This window comes from Epinephelus fuscoguttatus, linkage group LG3 (genome assembly GCF_011397635.1).
Source record: "Epinephelus fuscoguttatus linkage group LG3, E.fuscoguttatus.final_Chr_v1".
Classification (NCBI taxonomy): domain Eukaryota; kingdom Metazoa; phylum Chordata; class Actinopteri; order Perciformes; family Serranidae; genus Epinephelus; species Epinephelus fuscoguttatus.
The window spans coordinates 734,540-756,918 of NC_064754.1; the positions used below are offsets into that span (position 1 = coordinate 734,540).

General features: G+C 44.7%; 3 protein-coding genes across 53 annotated transcripts in view; 1 reads left to right on the forward strand and 2 right to left on the reverse strand.

Annotated features, from left to right (window-relative positions):
- LOC125885523 (spectrin beta chain, non-erythrocytic 1-like) overlaps positions 1-2,110 on the reverse strand; it is a 61,965-nt gene extending 59,855 nt beyond the window's left edge. For all 50 annotated transcript variants that reach the window (XM_049571159.1, XM_049571145.1, XM_049571142.1 and 47 more), the window contains exon 1: positions 1,955-2,110. The gene's annotated coding sequence lies outside the window, so the exon portion shown is untranslated. The remainder of the gene's footprint in view (positions 1-1,954) is intronic.
- Positions 2,111-2,973: 863 nt separating this feature from the next.
- polr3f (polymerase (RNA) III (DNA directed) polypeptide F) lies at positions 2,974-12,904 on the reverse strand. 2 transcript variants are annotated; one of them, XM_049571172.1, is made up of 9 exons: positions 12,810-12,904; positions 11,313-11,430; positions 11,139-11,206; positions 10,957-11,024; positions 10,569-10,681; positions 10,339-10,482; positions 9,286-9,393; positions 8,925-9,116; positions 2,974-6,386 (listed from the first exon to the last, which is right to left on the reverse strand). In XM_049571172.1, the coding sequence occupies exons 2-9, from the start codon at positions 11,367-11,369 to the stop codon at positions 6,309-6,311; spliced, it is 828 nt and encodes a 275-aa protein (XP_049427129.1). In that variant the 5' UTR covers positions 11,370-11,430; positions 12,810-12,904; the 3' UTR covers positions 2,974-6,308. The 2 variants fall into 2 exon arrangements, with proteins under 2 accessions (XP_049427129.1, XP_049427128.1); XM_049571171.1 differs by lacking the exon at positions 12,810-12,904 and adding an exon at positions 12,565-12,732.
- Positions 12,905-15,118: 2,214 nt separating this feature from the next.
- dzank1 (double zinc ribbon and ankyrin repeat domains 1) overlaps positions 15,119-22,379 on the forward strand; it is a 29,643-nt gene continuing 22,382 nt past the window's right edge. Inside the window, 7 exon segments of the mRNA XM_049571176.1 lie at positions 15,119-15,224; positions 16,567-16,691; positions 18,592-18,739; positions 18,988-19,093; positions 20,396-20,459; positions 20,670-20,860; positions 20,862-20,953. Coding sequence (XP_049427133.1) covers positions 15,181-15,224; positions 16,567-16,691; positions 18,592-18,739; positions 18,988-19,093; positions 20,396-20,459; positions 20,670-20,860; positions 20,862-20,953 — 770 coding nt within the window. The 5' untranslated portion in view covers positions 15,119-15,180.

The following is a 22,379-nucleotide window of genomic DNA, read 5'->3' on the forward strand; positions in this document are numbered from 1 at the left end:
TGTTCTTCAGAGGTTTGGGAAGCCATTAAATGTCAAACTACACACTGCAAACGTTCATGTAAGGTTAGGAAAACGTTCATGTGTTCCAAAATAAGGTTCTTGTACAGTTTCCTAACTTTAACCCCCTGGTTACAGCGTCCGTTTGTTCCCAAATGTCTTCGAGCTCATTGATTTTAATCTCAGAACGGGGACGTGGTTTGGGGGATCCACAACAGAACGTTCTGTAGAGAACCTTTGGGACCTTAAGAGAACGTCTGATGCAGGTAAAACAAACAACAAAAGAACCATTAGTGAACACTCTATGTAGAGAACATCCTTTGAAAGTTGGAGCCATGGGAACCTTTGAGAAACCTTCTGGGAATATTCTCTTAAATTTTAAGCAACATTCACAGAACGTTCAAGGAAACCACCGAGAACATTTGTTTTTTGGGATGTATGTACATTGTTCTTAAATGGCTTCCACATTAGGTGGAGGTTACAGTAACCACACAGGAACCCTGAGGGAACATTACCTAAAATTGTTTACAGGACAATCAGTAGACAAGAAGGAAAAGTTCCGTGTGGGAACGTAAAGGGAACGTTATACAATTGTTGGGATTTTCTAGAATTTCAAATATTTTTGCAGAACATTCCTGAATTCAAATATTTCCCTAATGTGTCAGTGATGTCATGTGTGTCTTTGAGGACGTTCTACAGTGAAACCTTTGAGGAACGTTAAGGTAACCACGCAGGAATACTGATGAACACTCCCCGAGCGTATTTATGTAACAATGAGAGAACGTTTGTTCCAAAGCTGAAACTAATAATCACTCTCATCACTGATGTTAATCTGTCGTCTGTTGTTTTGATTCATTCTTTGTTTGTTTGTTTGGTTGATTAAATGTTGGAGAATAATGAAAAATGTTCTTTAAATGTTCTCTGAGCTGTTTCATTCGACCGACAACACAAAACCACAAATATAACGTGAAATGATATAAAGGTGTGCTCGTGCTGTTAATCAACACACAGGGCAGGGTTAGCATCAATCACTTATTAATCGACTGTCAAACGTGTTTCTGATTAAACTGATTTTAGAGCTTTCAAAATGAAAACTATGAGAACGTTACGAGAACGTTACGAGGACGTTTCTTCTCTTAACATTAGAAAACATTCCCACAACTAAACACTGTGGTCGGAAACACTGGGAGCAGAGTAGAGGAGATCAACAGTCCGGAGCTGCACCCTGGTTTTAGGGTGGGGGTGTCCGTAGATCTGCCCGGGCCCCTCCCGGACTGCAGCCGGCCCTGCGTGACAACATCACGGCTGTGTGGAGCTCTACAGACCGTGGAGGATCCACCGCGCAGGAACGAGAGCGGACCTCAATGTTTGTGTTTGCAAAGAGTCACGTAACGTGAAGGAAACGTTCCCACAACCACAACACGTCTCCTGGCGGGCTTCAGACGGAGGCCCGGCTCGTCCCGGTCCTCACCCCGACCACCACCGGCCTGCAGAGCCTCCCACAGCCGGCCACATCCCGCTCATTCTACCGCTAAAAATACACCGCAAATGTGCGTTGTGTATTGTCCTGAACACACACACACACACACACACACACCTCCTCCTCCTCCTCCTCCCGCGGCCACGCCTGTTTTTGCGTCCATGCATGGCGCACCGTTATTATCCTCCATCCTCCTGCCGAGCCTAATGGCTGCTGGCGGGGCGGGGGACGAGCAGCGGGCATGCGGGCTGAGGCGCACCGTGGAGCGGCTACAGAGAACGGATGAGGCCGGGAGAGAGGAGCGGGCCTCCGGGGGGAGTCTCTGCTCCAGAGCGGAGCAGAAGAGTCCGATCACCCGGATCCAGCCGCGTCTCCTCCGACATGAAGTTTGTGGAGGATCGCAGCACAGCTCCAATCACAGCACAGCCACAAAAGAGACGGAGCAGAAGGCAGCAGAGACACAGAGGAGAAGCCTACCTGCTCCGGAGATCACCGCGAGGCTGCAAACTTCAGCTGAGGAAGAGGAGTCCGCAAACAGTCCGACAGGAGAGGACAGAGAGACGGACAGACAGACAGGAGGGAGGGAGCTGCTGCTGCTGCTGCTGCTGCAGGGAATGACGGGAAAGAATCCGCACTGCCCCCCCTCCTCCTCCTCCTCCTCCTCCTCCTCCTCCTCCTCCTCCTCTCTCTCCCTCCTCCCCTCAGTCATCAGCTCGGGTCTAAATCAAACTCACATCCTGGTTTTTATCTTTTATTCTTTGAGTGTTTACTCCGAAATCTTTGAGGAGCCAATCACAGTGTAGCGCCTCCTGCAGGCTGTACACGTCACTGCAGCCACAACATGAGCAAACATCCTGATCAGTGTGAGCACGAGCAGTTTGTCCTGATGGGGGCGCTACAGAGACGATGTCCAGGGTTCATCCTCTGAGGAGCAGGAGCGTTAATTCATCATCATGATGAAGATGATCATTTATAATGATGACTCCTCGTGACGAGCATCCAGACTTTAAACACTGACTGCTAACAACATTATACACTCTTTGACTGTTAGTAAACAGAGTGACGTTTGCTGGTGGGCGGGGCTTAGCTGAAGGCAAAACAATTAGCTAGCGCTAGCTAACAAGTTGTGTTGTCTTGTTTTAGATGATGGAGGAAGATGATGTGAGTGGTGCGTTCAGAAACACTCATTGTGAGTGTGTGAGCGCACTCTGACACAAACTGGAGCGTTGATAAATTGGGAGCGCTGTCTGAATGTAGCGTTGGGTTATCCAGAGCAGCGCACTCTCAGAGTGGCAGAGCGCACTCTGGACACTCTGTCTGTGGAGACGGAGCAGCAGAGCGCCGAGCGGAGTGAATGTGTGATTAACTTAACCGTTGGTTCATTCATGTAGAAATATAACGCTGCGTTTCTTCCACCAACAGGGCTCTCATTTTAGTGTAGAGCGTCAGACTGAATTTACCAACGCACCATGTCAGGTCACTCTCTGGGACCGCCAGTGTTACTGGAATAAGTAAACACTGACCAACGGGACCAGACTGGCCGACCCGTATGCTCTCACTCAGTGGATGGATGATGTCACAGGAAGCCAATCTTACAAAGGAGGACCACACTTGTTTGTTTTGCTATGGAAGCTAACGTTAGCTAATGTGCTAAAAAGTTAGCGTTGCAGAGAAATCCAATCTTCCTCTTAATCCCTCCCCAGTTTCTGATGAGGTGGACATGATAACCCTTAATACACATAACCTTATTCATCCCTACAACAGGAAATACTTTTTCCCTAACCTGATATGAAGTGTGCGCTGCACATGTGAGCATTTTTGATGATGGCCTCCGTCCAGTCCTTTGGTCTTATCACATTTAACCATAGTTGTCTTTGTTTTTGTTGACGGGCAGTGGCGGCTGGTTTTGAGCCATGACTCCTTCTATTCTGGCTCCCAATAACACAACAAGACAAACACATTTTAACACTCCTATGGAGCCTACAGCCCTGTGGGGGAGAGGCAGCTGCACCTCCAGCTCATAACATGATGTCACTGTGATGTCATCGTGATGTCATCGTGACTCCGACACTAAAAGGGTCTTAATTTAATTTAATCTCATGCTGCCGACCGACTATTACCAAATGTAGAAACAACTTCCTTCTGTGTTTCCATCTTGTGACACTGACTCTGAGTGAATGTAACTTGCAGGGGCGGAGTTTTGATTTCATGTGTTGGGGGCGGGGCCACAGTCAGTACAGGTGCGCAGGTACCAGGTAGAACACAACAACATGTTTCCTCAGAATTTTTGGGTCGTTCCCTTCATTAAATGGAGGATCGTGGAGATCCCTTCAGTTTTTGGGGACATCAAAGTGAAATAAATTTTGCTGACTGAATGTCGTCTGATAAAAACCGACACACTAACCAGTGTTCTGATGTGTGTGTGTTCTAGCAGCTGTGATAAACCACCAGTGTGAAAACAAAATCCAAAGTGCTGATGTTTTGGTTTGAAGGAATCAAACCGCATTTCAAACGACAGTAAACATCACACTGCATAATAATGTAATGAAGTATTAATCAGGGGCGAGGAAAATTGATACAGCAAAGTATCACAATATTTTTGTGTGGCAGTTTCGTATCATCACACACAGTTATTAATATGACAAATTAAACTTTAGGTGGTCGACTGCAGTGATATGAGGAGGAGCTTTTTCAGTCCAACAGACACATTTTACTGCTGCAAACAAAAATGTCTGACGTGAGATGAACAGACCGAAAACTTTTAGTTTTTCCTTCAGGGACAAAATTTACAGCTGAACAAAGGTAATAAATCACAACATATTTTATCACAATACTCAGCACAAAGCAACATATTTAAAATCACAATAATAACGGATCCTTCGTTTAGACGTGGACAAATGGACCAGACAACGCTGCAAACACATTCTGTGGTTTCAACCATGCTCTAGTGTAGTTAGAGAACTTTAGAAAGTTGCATTTAAGAACCTTAATGAAGAAAGAGGGAACCACAGAAGAACCATTAGTGACGGTTGTCTGAGGGTTGTTATGTAACGCTCTGTGGAGAACATCCTTCGAGACTTGCAACCATGAGAATGAACCCTCAACTTTAAAGCAACATTCACAGAACATTCCTGAAAACCACCGACAGTATGTGTTCTTTTTGTGATGTTCTTATGTGGTTCCTGGGATGTTCTTTTAACATTAGAAGAACACAGATTATTGGAACGTTCTAAGAGCATGGTTCCACTCATTAGCTGGAGGTTAAAGAAACCACATAGGAACACCAAGAGAACGTTACAGGAGTATTCAACCAAATATTGGGGACTAACAGTTTTCCATGTGATCACTCCAACTTTTTCATTTCCTTAAAAAACGTTCCTATTGGAGTAAGAGAACAGTAGAACGTTGCATACAAGCTGTCATGGACGTAAAAGGAACGACAGAAGAACCATTAGTGACCGTTCCCTGAGGGTTTTTATGTAAACTAAGGTAAGATAAGGTTCTCATACAGTTTTCCTAGATTTATCTTTTTGGTTATTACAGCATCTGTTAGTTCCCAAATGTCTCACGGCTCGCTGAGTTCAACTTTAGAACGTGAACGTGGTTTAGGGGAACCACAAGAGAGCGTTCGTAGAGATTCTCAGTTACGACCACTGGAACTTTGAGGGAACATTACAGGAATGCTTTTTGTCTTAACTTTAGTAATTAACAAAGAACGTTCCTGAAAACCAAACATTCCTCTAGGATGTTCTTCTGACATTAGCAGAACCACACAGGAACCCTGAGGGAACATTCCTCGAAGGTGTTAATGGAACAATTAGAGGACAAGAACAAGTTCAGCGTGGAAACGTCAAGGGAATGTTACGATTGTTGGGATTCTCCAAACTTTGGATTATTTCTAGAACATTCCTGAAACCAAATATTGCTGTCTGGAAGTTTCTCATATTTGTTCTCAGGAAGGTTTTCCTCATGTATCACTGACGTTATGTTTGTCTTTGTGGATGTTCTTTTAATATTATCAAAACGTTTGACAGTAGAACATTTAAGGAACGTTCTCCAGAGGTTTTGTGAAGATAGCCACACAGGTACACTGGTGAATGAAATGTTGAGAGAACGTTCTTTGTGGCGCTGAAACTGAACGCTGAACTTTTCATTTTTGACGTTAATCTGTCGTCTGTTGTTCGTTCAGTTAAATGTCTGAGTGGAACCATCAGAGGACGTTTTGACAAGAACAATGAAAAGGAACGGCTCTGATTCTGTGGCATCGCATCAGTGGTGAGAGCTGCCGAGGCTGATGGGTAGTGTAGTCTTTATGGCAGAGACCCAGCAGGTGGAAGCGTGGAGTGTTTGTGTCTGATGAGCAGGAGCTGAGTTCCTGAGCGGTCAATATGAGAACATGAGAACATGTTGTGTAAAGTGAGCCGTGCTGACGGTCAGCACTGAGCCCATTACGCTCTGATGGAGCACTTTAACCATGTCTGATGGAAAACACTAACGAGAGCTGTGATTGGATAAACACACTCAGAGTGCATCAGAGAACACCGGCCTCATACCTGAGTGCTGCTGTCGGGACTGTTCTCATATCCATTCATTATTTAGTCCACAAACGTCCTGAATACTTAAAGGGTCAGTACACCACATCAAACAACACACTGTCACACACTCTGCTGTCATGAGTTCAGGTTTGAAGCCACAACGACACATTTCTCATTCCTGCTTTTATTAAACTTCGCAATAAATACAAAAAATAACTGAGGTGGATCACAGAGCGCCGGGAAAATAGAGTCAAAGTTTCCTCACAGAGAAAAGAACAGAGAGACGAGAGCAGCCGTCAGAAGTCCAACCACTCCGTCATGTAGATACAGTTGGACGGAGAGATTTCTCCTCCTTCGTGACAGTCGTCAAACACCTGAGGACAAAAGACAGGAAGTCAGCGCTCAGTTATGGAAACCCTTTGACACGGTCCTTTAGAGCTCAACACATGCAGACAGCTGTTGGATCACGGGTTCAGACTACACAACATGTTTGTCCAGTGGTGGTTCTAGCCTAAAGCCTTGAAGGTCAAGTTAATTTTATTTACAGTTATTTCCTATATAGCTCCAGATCTCAACAGAAGTATCAGGATCCGCTACTGTGTTTGTGTGTTCCCACAGGTGACTGTGGAGTCATAAAACCTGTCTGTGACTTGGCCGACAGACATGACTGACTACATGTTGGTCCACCACCAATCATCACTTTGGTTGATGCGGTCTTTGAAGACCACATCAACCAAAAGAAGGGAGAAGGGATTCTCTCAGCTGAAATGATGAGGGGCTTTTAATTTGAAACAGAAACAGGAAGTGTTGAGTTTGATTAAACTGAAACCAGAATGATCAATGGTGTGGTGTGTTTGAGATGCAGCTGGTAGCCTCTGCAGCTGTGCTGAGTAAAGGCCCAGACACTATCTGTGAGTTTGATTCCTTTATATCCTCCATTATGAAGAAAGAACATTCTTTGCTAGCTTGATGCTAATGGCAGTACTCAGCGGGTTGATAAAGTGCCTCTGCTGTTTCCTCTTTACTCTGTGTACTAACGTCCCTACAGGAAATATCTAAAAGGCTGGGCTGTTGCTGTCCTACAGTTTCCATGGCAACAGATCGCTCTGTGTTCCTATTGGTCAAAGTGACGGCTGTGACAGGAGAAGAAAATCAAACATGCTAGACTTTCTGTGGGGACGTCGTGAGGCGTCTCAGACGTGGCGTCAGTTGTCGTTCATTAAGACACACTACACCAGCAGGATGTGATAGCAAAAAAAAAAAAAAAAATCCTAAGCCTGAATTTTTTTCCAGGTTGAGGCACGAGGAATGGGTCGTCATTCCCCCGTATTGACGTATTACAAAAGTGGACGGCGATAAAACGGCGAGAGCGAGGCGGCTGCAGTTTGTAGAGCCAGGCGCTGCAGCTGCTCTCCACCGACTGCACCGCCTGGCTCTCACCTGATCTAACAGCTGATTGGTTCAGATGTCGACTCAACGAGATGACGTTTAGATAAACTTTTTGTTGAATTTCAGAGGTTTAAATTGTATTTGTCTGATCTGAAGGTTTATTCTGTGACAGAAACATGTTGTGTGACTGATGGTGAAGTTCATAAACCACACAGAGTCTGCTGTGTATTAACACTGTTCACCATCACACAGACTGGTGGCCATTCTTAAACTAACGTGTACAGATGTGAAGCCCTGACTGTGTCTGACTGAGCCTTAATGAAAGCTGTTGTCTTGTATCAAATATGAAGCTTACAGTCAAACGCAGTGTATTCAGTCTCTGTTGCCATGGCGACAGGTCAGACCGATACGATGCTGATTTACAGCAGAGTTCATGAACCATGAACATAAACTACAGATCACCTGTAAAGCATTTTAATAAATTAATCTGTCATAATTAAAACAACTGGAGACTGAGAACAAACTGATATATGGATCTGATCACTTTAATGAACTGACATCATTCCAGACAGGATGTTAGTGTGTCTGTGACTTCCTGTATGGACTGAAGGCTGCTGGAAACTGTCGGGAAGCTGTCCGACTTCACCGCAGCTTTTTGTCACCGCCCCCCCCGCTGCAGCCGCCTGCTCTCGTCTACTTTGCAGGCGAGGCGCAGTTCATCTCCAACGAGCCTATTAACAAGACAACGCAGTCTGTCAGCGGTGACTGCAGCTCCTGGTAAACGCGTTACATGTTTTATGCACGTACAGCGGCTTTATGAGCGGGGTCTAATTCATGCTGTGATAGGACTGTCTTGCCGCTGGTTGCATACATCAATTTACGTGTCCGTCTGTGCCTCTTCTAGCCACGCCCAACGCCATTTACTTTTGAGTCCTTTATCGACTATCAGGACGTTTTCCCAGGTTTCATTAACTTACTTTGCATCTTGATTAGAGAGTCTACGGCACGGGCTCCACTACAGTCTGAAGTTGGCTCTGAACCAAATCTGTTCCTCCCCCCCAAGACCCGCCCCCGCTCTACTTCTGATTGGCTAGTAGCCTAACTTTGGTCTGGTTGAGAGCGAGAGGTCTCTGTTTAAACTGTCTGCGACGCCGCACACATATATCCCGCATCACCTTTTTTTCCCCCCTCGCCACACGCCGGAAATCCGGCACGGTGCTGGATGCCCATCACCCCTGCATGAGATGAAACCATGGATTATGGTGGACGACACCCACTGTCGTGACGTCCCCGCGACGTCTCTTGACAGCAGAGAACACTGTGACAGCTTGGATGCTGGATTTGTTCTCGGTGAGCCTCCATCATTACTGAGTCTGAGTGTTTGTGAAGAGAACTGCCGACAACGTAAAAGCATCAAAGACCATTCAGACATAGGACGAATCCTCTCACTCGTCTGATTGGACAGCATCGGGCTCTGTGGCGGCACATCACTAACTCTATGAACAGTGGTGTAGATGTGTTACCGGGCAGAGTCCGCAGGGCGTCCTGACGAGGCCGGTGGGTTGGATGACGGCGTTGACGCCACGGTAAAGTTTCATCTGTCCATCCACGCTACCTACAGTTCCCTCCTTGGCGGCGATGACGGTCATCTCCACCTTCCCGTCGTAGATCAGCGTGTTCAGGATGGTCTCGATGTCGTCCATGGACAGATCCACCTGCAGTCAAACACCTGTCAGTTAACCTGAGAGTGATGGCAGTAGAGTCAAAAACCAGCTCTGACGTGACCAGAGTCACATTCACATAGAAAGTAAAACATGCGGATCAGGAGGTCAGTGTCTGTGGTGTGTGAGGTCATAAAAGGGGGCGTGGCTGTGACAGCATCACCTTGCTGATTCCCAGCTCACAGATGTACTTCCAGACTTCATGCGAGGTGGCGAAGGAGCTGTTCCTCTGAACCATGGGACTCTGTTTGCTGTCTCTCGCTGCTTCAGCCTGAACACACAACACAGTCATGTGACCAACAGAAACATCTGAACCGTCTGCAGCTCACCATGTGACCCAACAGGACGTGTCGTCATGAGCAACAGAGCGAGTGAGCTTTGATAGCATTTCTAAAAAAAAAACGTTAGCTTAAGGTGAAATGGTTGTTGACTCTGCTGCAGGGCAGAGAAAACAGTGCGACAGTGGCAGCAGGATGACCCTTTTATGGTCGGAGTCACGATGACATCACGATGACATCACGATGACATCATGTTATGAGCTGGAGGTGCAGCTGCCTCTCCCCCACAGGGCTGTAGGCTCCATAGGAGTGTTAAAATGTGTTTGTCTTGTTGTGTTATTGGGAGCCAGAATAGAAGGAGTCATGGCTCAAAACCAGCCGCCACTGCCCGTCAACAAAAACAAAGACAACTATGGTTAAATGTGATAAGACCAAAGGACTGGACGGAGGCCATCATCAAAAATGCTCACATGTGCAGCGCACACTTCATATCAGGTTAGGGAAAAAGTATTTCCTGTTGTAGGGATGAATAAGGTTATGTGTATTAAGGGTTATCATGTCCACCTCATCAGAAACTGGGGAGGGATTAAGAGGAAGATTGGATTTCTCTGCAACGCTAACTTTTTAGCACATTAGCTAACGTTAGCTTCCATAGCAAAACAAACAAGTGTGGTCCTCCTTTGTAAGATTGGCTTCCTGTGACATCATCCATCCACTGAGTGAGAGCATACGGGTCGGCCAGTCTGGTCCCGTTGGTCAGTGTTTACTTGGTGTCGTACTGTAACCCTCTGCCACAGAGGAGAACCCTTTCCTTTGTCATAAGGCTCAGGTCTTGATCCTGTCACAGTTCAGTGAAACCACTTGTGTCATTTCATGATTAATTGACATTAATAAATAACCTGTGAGATCATCAGCTGTTTAAATAAAGTTTTCGGTACCTTGCTCTGCAGGAACTTGAAGCACTGCTGGTTGAGAACTTCAACAAACTCAGACTCAAAGTCCTGGTCGCTGTACCAGGCGCCCCCCGTCACAGAGCGGTCCGGCTGCAGGTTGTACAGCATGTACACCTTCTTCTTAGACGCCTGCACACAACAAACATGGAGCTGTCAGAGAGGAAACCTTGTATGTCCACAGGCTCAGCTGATGATGGGCTCTGTTTTAAACTCACGGCAACAGATTTGACGGCTTTGATGAGTTTCTTGCTCTCCAGGTTCTTCAGGATCTTGTTGATCTCAGTCAGAGGAAGGTTACTCTTAAAGCGGATGTCTCTGCTCCAGATCCCTGCGACACAGAACCAGATCGTACCAGCTGCTGAGTGTTTCAACAAGGCAGGTGTTCATGTTAAAGGGGAACTTCAGTATTCTTACACCTGGACTCTACTGGCTCATGTGTCTGTGTGTGTGTGTGTGTGTGTGTGTGTGTCTGTGTCTGTGTGTGTCTGTGTCTGTGTGTGTCAGACTCCACAGCTGCAGGTTTTCCATCCACGCCGTAGAAACAGCAGATGTTGCAGGTAACTTCCTGTGTGGAGCTTCAGGTGTTGTGCTGTAGTTTGTTACCTTTGTTTCCTGCGTCCTCGATGATCTGATAAACCAGTTTCTCCTGGTTGTCTGAACCTTTCATCTTACTGCAACAAACCAGAAGAAGAAGAAGAAGAAGAAGAGAGCAGGAGGCTGACGGGAGCTCTTCAGGTTCAAAGACACAGACATGTTACACTCACAGGTGTGTCAGGTGTGTTTACCTGGCGCTCTGCCCGTCCTTCAGTCTGTACAGGAGACCTGAGCTGTTCCTCAGCAGGTCCAGCTGACCCTGGAACAGGTCAACACATCAATCAATAATCACGCCGATCAGAAACACAGTGCCAAGCGGCCAATCAGGAGAGAGGAGTGAGCAGCGCTGCAGTGCTCAGACTGACCAGTGACAGCAGCTTGTTGATGGCCATGGCTCTCTGCTGAGGCTCCAGGTGAGGCATGTCGTTCTGAATCACCTGGTCTGTGATACCGTGAGGGAACTGCTGACACAGCTGTTTGATCCTGTAACGACGAATTGATTAACTGATTGATTGAAAAGGAAAAATATCTAAATCCTCGTTCCAGCTTGTAAAACACAAATGTTTCCTGGTTTCTCTGAAAATAAACTGAACCTGTGTGTTTGTGGTCAAATCAAACATCTGAGGACACTTTGACATGTTATTGACCAAACAATCAATCGATTGATCAGGACAATAACCAACACATCAGGGCTGGAACAGTGAGGTCACTATCATCAGCTGTAACGACCCTCAGAGGTCTGGAAACACAACAGCTTCCTGGTTAAACAAACACTTTATTACACCTGGAACATGAACACAAAACTAAATGTGTTCCTGAGCAGAGGGAGGATTTATGGAGCAGTGTGACTGTTAGAGTCAAGTTCAATCCCAACAGGTAGAAAATATAAAAGACAGTTTAAAGATGAGTCACACCACGCAGGAGAGTTCCACTCATTACAGAAATTAAAAGACAAATAAAAAGAGACTAAATGTGTGTGTGGTAATAAAACCCTCACACATTCAAACTGAAAACTAGTTTATGACTTTTAATGACTACATGGTTATAAAAACTGAATTCGAGTCAAATCAGAATCTTTTAAGAACCTGCAGACACCCTGCCAGAGTCAGTGACACATGCTGTCCTCTGGACTTCTTTCCACCTGCTCAGGTGAATTTATACTTCAGTACTTTCTGCTGTAACCAGCTCACCTTTCAGCCACACTCAGTTTAAAGCGATCACCACTGCTCACTCGCGTGTTGGCGACATTTAACCAGGTATTAAACTGGACTGAATCTACACGAACAATACTTTAATTCGGCAACACATTCAAACCACCAAACAGAGCGGTTAGCAGCGAGCCCACCACACTCCTCCGCTAAAACGTCTTTAAAGATGTTTAAAATGTTCAGATTTTAGTGTCGGGAGGACCTGGGTGTGCTGTCGCAATGCCGAATTCACAACACATTAACTACAATTCGGACAATGTTTTAATTCACCTCACACAGCCGCTGCATTCACGGAGACAAGCGAGTAAACACTAAACTCGTCAGAATTTGTACGGAGTTCGGCGCACGGGTCTCCGGTGAGCGGCACCACCGGCTCAGCGGTAAAGCGGGTTCCCGCCGCCGGACTGACCTGTTCTCCACCTCCGCGGGGTCTGACAGGTTCGCCTCCTTCTTCACTTTGACTTCTGCCATCTTTAAAGCTCTTGTCTTTGTTTTCTGACTGTTAGGTAGCCTGTTAGCCTGTTAGCATGTGAGCTAATGTTGTGTCAGACAGGCATGCTACGTCAGGGTCCTCAAGAGTCAGCTGTCCGCGGGAGCGTCCTGAAACCTGCCTGTTCAAAACTCGTGGTGAGGTAGAAATAAATCAATACACACCAGATTTAACATTCAGTGTCCTCAGTGTTTGTACATCACAATCAGAATCAGGTTTATCACCAGTCAGTTGTGAAGGGGAAATCATTCTCTCACTGGGGAGGCACATATGTTTTTTATTTTGGCTTGGGGGAGGGACATACAACTTTTAATGGGCGTGTTTTCTTTAAAGAATTTGGTGATTTATTTATTTATTTTAAAAATGTTTGGTGATTTTTTTTTCTTTCTTTACAAGGCAAAGGTGGGCTTGGAGGGGATCATTTCTTTAAAATTTTGTTGGCTTTTTTTTTCCTTTAAAACTTTTGGCATTCTTTAAAGAAAACATGCCCTTTAAGCTCGAGGCAAGTTTGGTCGGCATGCTTTCCTTAAAACTGTCCAAAAGTTCCTCCATTTATCACCCAGAAACTGTGAAAACAGAAATTATCATTGGATTTTAAAAAACCTGACGTAACGTGGTCACATCATGTGCGACAAACGCTTCTGACAAAAAAGAAAAGAAAAGAACCAAATCTGAACTTACAACAGTGATAATTCATCAAAATCACTCATTTGAAATTTGTCTAAAAATAAAACATTTGCAAACTGAGGCTTTTTTCAACTCTTTTAATTTTCAAACGTCAAATTAAAAACCCAACTCATTTCTGGTGGAGGGAGGCTCAAGGGGAGATATTTGGAGCTTCACCTCAGCTCCTCCTCTGACAAGTAAAGAACAGTCCCTACATTACTCTGTGCGAAGGAAAACATCACCCTTTTCTTATTTTATTGATTAATGCTCAGAAAAGTATTATTTGTTCCCACTGATTCAATATTACTGATATAAAAACTTTACGTATTTGGTTGAATTTCTCTTCCTCAGGTGTTTTTCTTTATTAACGCTTTTTTCAATTTGTATTTTTAGTATTTGAGTTGAAATTTAAAACTAAAGTTATTTATTTCACCGGCTCCTCTTCTCTTAGCCCCGCCCCCCGCTGGATGCTCGTAGAGACGGTTGCCTCTTTGTCGTTGCTATGGTGACGCTTCCGTACACAGCCGCAGGGCCAACTCGAGTCTCCTCCGCTGCGTCTGATCTCTGATCTGAAGTAAGACAACATTAATGTTTTATCGTGAAACGGACATGCGCGGTGCGACGTGTTTACATCAGCGTGTTTACTGTTTGTGTGTTTGTGTGGTATCAGTCACACTGAGCGCGAGGACGCAAACAGAGCAGAGGAAGTGTGATGAGTGCAGTGACCGCACGTGACTTTGTTTCGTATCTCTCTCCCTGCGATCCACACCGCATACTTCTACTAGCTATATACTCTTAGTATGTACTGCAGCTGCCCTTAAAGCTACGTAGTGCAGTATGCAGTAAGCATGCAGTGTGCATACTACTGGGACACACTACATCCGCCATCACATCGCTCCCTGAACTCCGACCCTCTTGCTCACTTCCGCCGCCGTCCGTAGCGCCACATTTGAATATTTTGTGTTGTTGTACTTCGGAGATGCAGCAAATCTCCTCTCGTCGAGCTCGCCAGAGTCGTGCATACTGTCGGAGGTGCTGGAGAGCTGTGTTGCTGTTCTGTCGTCATGTATGTTGTTGTTTCTAATAAACAGTCCCACGCCTGTTATTAGTGACCTGTCTGTTGAACTAGTCACCAGTAGGCACATTAACCCCCTTCACACACAGCTCTCTGTTGCTGGCAGATGTTTGATGTTAAATATATTCACAGCTATGCAGCAGCTGGCACTATATTCTGTCTGCACGTGAAGCAGCCTTACATTCACATTACTTTTATTTGTAGTGTAACATACCTGCACATTCTTACTACATTACTTAATATGTGTTTGACTTTCACTATTTATATATTTACTAGTCTCATACCTGGCCCATAGTGTATTCATATTCAGTCACATTCATTCATTATTTATACCACACTTACACCACTGCCTGCACTGGTAGAATCTTCTATATTGTAGTCATAGTTGAACCCTAACACTGATTACACTGTAATCACAATAAAGTGAATGTTGTAACCGTGTTCTTGCAGAACTGTATGATATGTGACAGTATATAATCAGATCATTGCAGTCCTAATATGTAGTGTCTTAGTATCTCAGATTAAATAAACCGTGTATGAAAGGACGTGTTGCTCCATCACCATCATTATCAGTGCTGGCAGGACTGAGACCAGTTGTACCAATATAAAACAGGCAGAATGTGATTTTACAGGAATTCAAATGAGGCTTTTGCATAATATTGGATTCATTTATTTCACATTCATAGCATGTCCACACAACATACTGCCACCTCAACCCCAACGTGCCCATCCTGCGGCTCTATCTGGATGCTGTGTCCGACCTCCGCCCTGACCTCCGCACGAGCAGGGAGTCCATGGCTGCACTCACAGCTGCTCTGGCCCATGAGGCTGACCATGGGTGGGTCAAAGAGCTCCATGTCCTCACCTTCCTCTACTGGCTTGCCCATGCAGCATCCTACAGGGTTGTCTCGAGGACGTTTGACATCCCCAAAACAGCCGTCCACAGGACGATGATGTAGCATTTAAAAAGAAAACAAAACATAGTATAAAGTATATAAATAAGCAGTTACGTGTCAGTACATGAGGCATGTGATATAAAAACAAGTAGCCTAGTAAAAAAGTACGAGGTATAAAGCAGTACTGCATGAGTAAGGCTGACTGATACTGATTAACTGAACTGTTACAAGGCCGTAGTGTGTGACGTGAATAATTGGCTTACATGCCTACAGTGCTCCTTTTATCACATTTCAGCACATAATAATGTTACTCACTCATATCCTTTAACGGCCGCATTTCTCTTGCCGGTGAAGAGGTCCACGTTGTCTGTCCTCCAACTAATCAGCAGCTCAGTGCGTTCATCCGACCCTAACGTTACAAATGAATTATATTCCAGTAAGAAAAGGCAGTTAATGTTGATGACCGACTAGTAACTTACTTAACAAACTAGCGAACGTACTTAATATCCGAGTGCATCATCAACAACTTCATGTGAGGTGAATTGGTATGTCTGACACTCGTACATGTCATCATCTTAGCTTCGTGCAACAATGGTATATTAATGTTTTAATCATACATACGAGCAGTAAAGATGTAAAATGGTACTTACACTTGAATGCGCTGTCGTCCGTCATAACGTTGCTCTTTTTTTTATTTCTCTGTGTCGTGTTGTCTTCCATGTTATATGTGAGCATTGGTTGTACACACAGCTCAGTCAGTGCGACATAACTTCCGCTGCGCAAAGGATTGTGGGTCAGAATGGCCAAAGAAGCATGCTGACATGCATACTGCGAAATATGACCGGATGTAGTAGAACATCCTGGTACTTTTGGCATACTGCATGTGACATACTATGTACTGGGACACACTAATTCTTTTTCTGGCGTGCTGAATAGTATGGTAGTATGGGTACTGGAACGCAGGTTGTGTGTCCCGTGCTGCTCACACAGGAAGCTGTGAGGAGCGTCACTGTATCAGCGGGGAAGACGTACTCAGATCATTTAGTGCAGTAAAAGTACTCCCACAACAGAGTAGAAATACTCGGTTACAAGTTAAGGCCATTCTGGCTGACGTGTACTCTGAGTAAATACTTCTGTTTTTTACTCAAAGTATGAATGCAGTACCTTTGCTTGTAACAGAGTATTTCTACACATCACTACTGTTACTGAGGTAAAAGATGTGAGTACTTCATTCACCTCTGCTGATTGATTGATTGATTGATTGATTGATTGATTGATTGACAGGCAGACAGCCATCGTCATGACAGCAGGATCGGTTTCGGCTCCACTCATCATTCCCATCATCCCCCTGCTGACACACAGAGCCAAGAACCACATGGACACCAACACACCTGTCTCCATCCAGTCAGGTACACCAGCACACCTGAGACCAATATCATACTTCATTACAAACTATAATCAATAATCAATAATCAGTGCTGAAGTGTCATTAGAGATGAATCCACTCAGCAGGATATAAAGTCCTTAACATGAGCTCCACCTTCAGCAGCTGATCATCACATTCATACATCAGTTACATCATGTAGAGTATTCTGTTACTTTCACAGAACCAACCACTAGTTGACTTACTTGACTTAAACCCTTTTCACTTTGGGGATCAGAGGTCATTCACGAACTTTCTCCAGCTGGTTTGGTGTTGGGTGATCTTCTCTGCTTCCTTCCAAGATGTTCTTGATTCCTTGAGTTCTGCCTTGACAGACCTTCTCCAGGTGTTCTTTGGTCTTCTCGGCTTTCTTTTCCACTGTGGGTTCCAGGAGGACTGTCTGGTCGTGTTGGAGGGCAGTTTCCTCAAGGTGTGCCCAGTCCAGCCTCATTTCCTGCGTTTGACTTGTGCTTCAAGTGGTTCTTGTTGTGTGGTTTGCCAGAGCTCTTCTTTTGTACTTGTATTTGGCCAGTATATTCCCAGGATGTGTCTTAAGCATCTGTTAACAAAGGCTTGCAGTTTGTTGGTGGTGACTTTTGTGGTTCTCCATGTTTCTGCGCCAAGACGGACTTGACGTTTGAATTGAAAATGCAGAGTTTGGTTTTTGCGGAGACGTTCTTTGGGTTCCAGATTTCTCAGCAATGCTTCCCAGGTATGTAAATGTGTCCACCTCTTCTAGTGCCTCTTTGTCTAGGTTTATGGGATTGTCTGTTTTATGGTTGATGGTCATTACCTTTGTCTTTGCTTTATCGATGTGGGGTCCTGTGGAAGGTGCAATTTTGGTGAGTTTGGTTGTTTTGGTCTGCATCTGTGTTTGACTGTTTGACAGGAGGACTATGTCGTCCGCAAAATCCAGGTCTTCTAAATGGGACCACATTGCCCACTGTATGCCCAGATTTTGTTCGGCTGTGGTGGTCTTCATAATCCAATGGACTGCTGGAGGAAGAGAAAGGGAGACAGTAAGCTGTGTGTAAGCTTCTAGTTGTTTTTGTGAGCTGATGTAAATGATGTGTTAGATGGGCATATGATATCACGTCATATCGATCGCAGGCTCCTGAATCAAATCGAATCAAACTCGTATCGTGACAGACTTTGTGATATCGGCAAACATCGTATCGTCATCCAAACAAATCGATATAATATCGTATCGTGATGAAGTTGGTGATTTACACCCCTACAGTGAAGCTGTCTGTGAGATGGCTGTTATGTACGAGTTTCCACAAAACGTTTCTCTCTAGATTGTCGAATGCTTTATGGAAGTCGATGAATGTGAGGTTTAGAGATGAATCCACTCAGCAGGCTCTGTTCTACAATAATGCGAAGTGTGGCGATGTGGTCAGTGCGTGATGTGCACATGATGTGCATGATCCATCCTGGCAGAAACCTGCCTGCTGGTCTCTGAGCTTCTTTTCTAGTTCTTTTGACAGTCTTTCCAGGATTATCCTGCATAGTATTTTCCCTGGCACAGATGTAAGCATGATGACTCTGTAGTTATTGCAGTCTTGAGGGTTGCCTTTTTTAGGGAATTTCACCAGATAACCTTATGTCCATTCACTGGGCACCTTTTGAGTTGGTGAGTTGGTGGAGCATTACTGTTGCCGTTTGTGGGTCTGCTTTAATGGCTTCTGGAGGTATTCCATCTGGACCTGGTGCCTTGTTCTTTTTGAGGTTTTCAATAGCTTTTTTTATTTCTTGTTTTTTGGACTTGTTTGTATTGACCTGTGGGGGGTGTACATATAGTACTAATACCACAGAACCAACTTCTAGTACCACAGTGGTGGTACCACTAGTTCTAGCAGGAGTGTTTGACAGGTGTTTCTCTGCAGACACTTCTGATGTTCTGATCTTCTACACTCTGGATGGGTCGAAGCCGGCGGCAGTGCAGCGGGGGTCAGCTGGCAGCAGCAGGAAGTACACTGGGCCCATCCTTCTGCCTGCAGGTCGAGTCGCCGTCAGAGCTGTAGCTGTCACCAGGTAACTGCTCACCTGTCACCAGGTGACTGTTCACCTGTCACCAGGTAACTGCTCACCTGTCACCAGGTAACTGCTCACCTGTCACCAGGTAACTGTTCACCTGTCACCAGGTGACTGTTCACCTGTCACCAGGTAACTGTTCACCTGTCACCACGTAACTGCTCACCTGTCACCAGGCAACTGTTCACCTGTCACCAGGTAACTGCTCACCTGTCGGAGCAGTAGCTGAGCTGTATGTCTGTCTGTAGTGACGGCAGGGAGAGCTCTGTGGTGACGAAGGTTTTCTCCGTTGAACTCGTGGATGCAAACAACAGGAAGGAGAGCGAGGAGAACTTCCTGCGAGGCGACCAGCAGGTAATCACATATACAAACACAGACCACATTTCCCATCAGCACCTGCAGAGGATCAACATGTCAGCAGGAGGCACACAGTAAAGCAGTCTCTTTCAGACTCTTTTCTTTGGATGGTGGTTAATATTCCAGACCTCTAATCAAGTAAAACAACAACTGGGCATTTGTTTTAAAAAACAAATTTCAGTCGGCGTTTAATCGGAAATAAAACTCTTTACATTAAAGAACCTGAACCCTGATGTCAGCTAACTACAGCGAGGAAGCAGAGAGGAAGTCTGTGACGGCCGTGGATGTGGCGTGTGCTCTGAGGAGGCAGGGACGCATTCTGTGCGGCTTCAGTGAATAAATAGATTTGTCCATTATTACGATCTGAGAACCAGGTCTGAAGTATAAACGTTTATATTTCAGTTTTCTTGGCTGCATATTTAAAAGGTCAGAAAATATTTGGCTATTTAATGTGTTATTAACGAAGTTACTTTTTATGTTTTTATTAATTTCCCACCGGACATTTCGGCCATTTATATTTTCATCTGTTGGACGACCACAGGTGACCGACCAGAAGCCGACCTGTGCCAGCAAATGTAAACGCTGTTTTAAAGCCCATTTTAGCGCCTAAACTGTAGGACTACAGCTCCCAGGTCGGTCACATGATGTCATTGGGCCCAAAAAGATTTTTTCCCCATTGACTGACATTGTGAAAGAGACGTCTGTAAATCACTGGATATGTTATTTTTGGCATCACAACCCCCACGAAACGACTTGGTTCACTAAAAAATGTTATCAGTTTGCTCCAGTAACAAAAGTTTAGAAGAGCCGCGCAATTAAATCTTTTTTATCTCCATTTAAATTAGCAGAGTGCTAAACAGGAAGTCACTAAAGATATATATATTTTTTGGGACATTTTTGCCTAATAGATAGGACAGTTGAGCGTGAAGGGGGAGAGAGGGAGTGACATGCAGCAAAGGGCCACAGGCTGGAGTCGAAACCCGGGCTGCTGTGGCAACAGCCTTGTACATGGGGGGCCTGCTCTACCACTAAGCCACCGACGCCCCAGTAAACAGGAAGTTAGCTGCTCAGTTGGCGAAGTCTCTAGCACGCCTGCCCTACGGGCCCAGTGATGCCTTAGATCTGGTCGTTTTACAGCCAGGAAGTTGAACATTTTCATCTTCATGCACCACTGAGCAACTTTGATGAACAGCGTACGCCCCCCCCAACACTGTATCCAGTGATGATCAACTGTGAGTCCTCCATCATTGTCTTATAAAACATGTCACAGTAAGTTTTCATGGGTTTTTTTTTTTTCAGCGTCCGTCTGAAGGAACCTCATGTTCTGCTGAGAACTCTGCAGGTTCCTCACTGAGGCCTCCAGGTTTGTTCCTCTGGGTACTATACTGACATTAAAATATACTTTCACTGATTGAACTCTTAATGTGTTTGAACTGTGTTTAAAAACCCCTGGAAGTTGTTCTTTATTATCCAGAGTCAGATTCATGTGATAAGCTTAGCTTAGCACAAAGACTGGAGGCAGAGGGAAACTGGGATATCACTTCCTTCTTCCTGTCCTGTTGTTGGTCTTCAGAGCCGAGGATGATGGGAAACGCCTCTTCTCAATCAGGTCCTCGTTTCCTGAACAGTCGACTGGGCTCTCCAACAAACAAACAACAACAAACTGGATCCTCTAAATGTTCCCAGTCAGCGGTAAACACCATCAACTCACCCAAACCAGCACCACACGCCGCTGCTGAACTGAAACCTGTCTGTGTTGACTTTTGTTGTGTTTCCTGTCTGTCAGAGTTCAGGTGTGTTGAAGCAGCTGAGCAGCACGCAGACGTCCCGAATCCTCCGAGAGACTGACTTCCTGCGGTACGAACAGATACAAACTAAAACACTGATTATCTGGTGCGAAGGTCGTCGTCACTGAATATTGCAAAGCATCGTCAGTATTCTTCTCTTAATGCAGACAAATTTATTATGTCAGGATTGAAATGTCTCATCTAGACCCAGTATCTTATCTTAACTTATCTTAACAAACACTTTAAACATTTTTAATTAAGTAAAATAAAAACAAACATGTAGGTCAGTTAATCCAATCAGAAGAAACCTGCAACATTATACTAATACTAATACTACATAATACTTTTTTTTTTTTTTTGTTTACAAATTTCCTGAGAGTCAAAGGAACCATGAGAACATGGTTATAATCATATAATCAGAGGTTTCAGTGACACAGACTCTTGAGTTTGTGATGAAGAAATATATAAAAGCATCATCTGCATAATGTTGAATAATCAAAACAATTTAATGGGAGCTCATTAACAACAACAGAAAACCAAAGTGGCCCGAAAGTAGAACCTTGAGGAACACCTTTCTGCTGAGTGAACAACAACACATTGTTTTAGGAGTATACCAGTTACCCCTCCACAATGCATACTGGGAACAGGATTGCAATGATAAACAGGTTTTACTGTGGTTTGAAAATTGACGTTTTATTTACATTGCTCATCTACATTACTGAAAAAAAGGCAGCCGGATGGAAAATCCAACCTGCTTGCACACATTTCCTCACCTCCTCCTCCTCAGACTCTTTACACGTACTTCCATTAAAAATAGTTTTACATTTCAATTATGATGAAGTTTGTGTTCAACCAAAAAAAGCTTTCATTTATAATAGAGATTGTGTAACACCATGATGACGTGAGACAGCGATATCTTCTGCTATGGTTATCATACTGTAAACATCTCAGACTGTTGCAGCCCTGGTTGGGAAAGGCCGACAGCATGGAGCTGATCTCAGGCTGCGTTCACTCCTGTTCAGTTCCTGTTCACACTGACTTTTTACAAAAGAACCTGGAGGAGTAAACAGGAAGTTGTAGCGACTGACAGGTGACTGGTTAATTGGACAGTTTTGGCATCATCAGGACCCACGCGGGGAAATCCAACAGAAGTTTGTGCAGCAGCACTTTAATGCTTCTGAAGTGTTTCTGTTTCTGAGGTTTGGTCTCACACAGAGCTCTCAGAGGAAGAAGTGACTGTCAGCATTATCAGGAGGCTGTTATCAGACTGCAGGTCAGAGACATGTGGTGAATAATGACTGACACACACACAGGATGAAGAGAAGGCGTCCTGTACAGTAATGATGTGGAGCTTCATACTGTGGGAACACACTTTTAAAAAAAAAAAAATTTAAACAAAACAAATACAAATTACACAACTACACTGAAACACATCACAAACCACTGACATACACATACGGTAGTAAAAGGAAAAAATTCACAGACACACAAAAAAA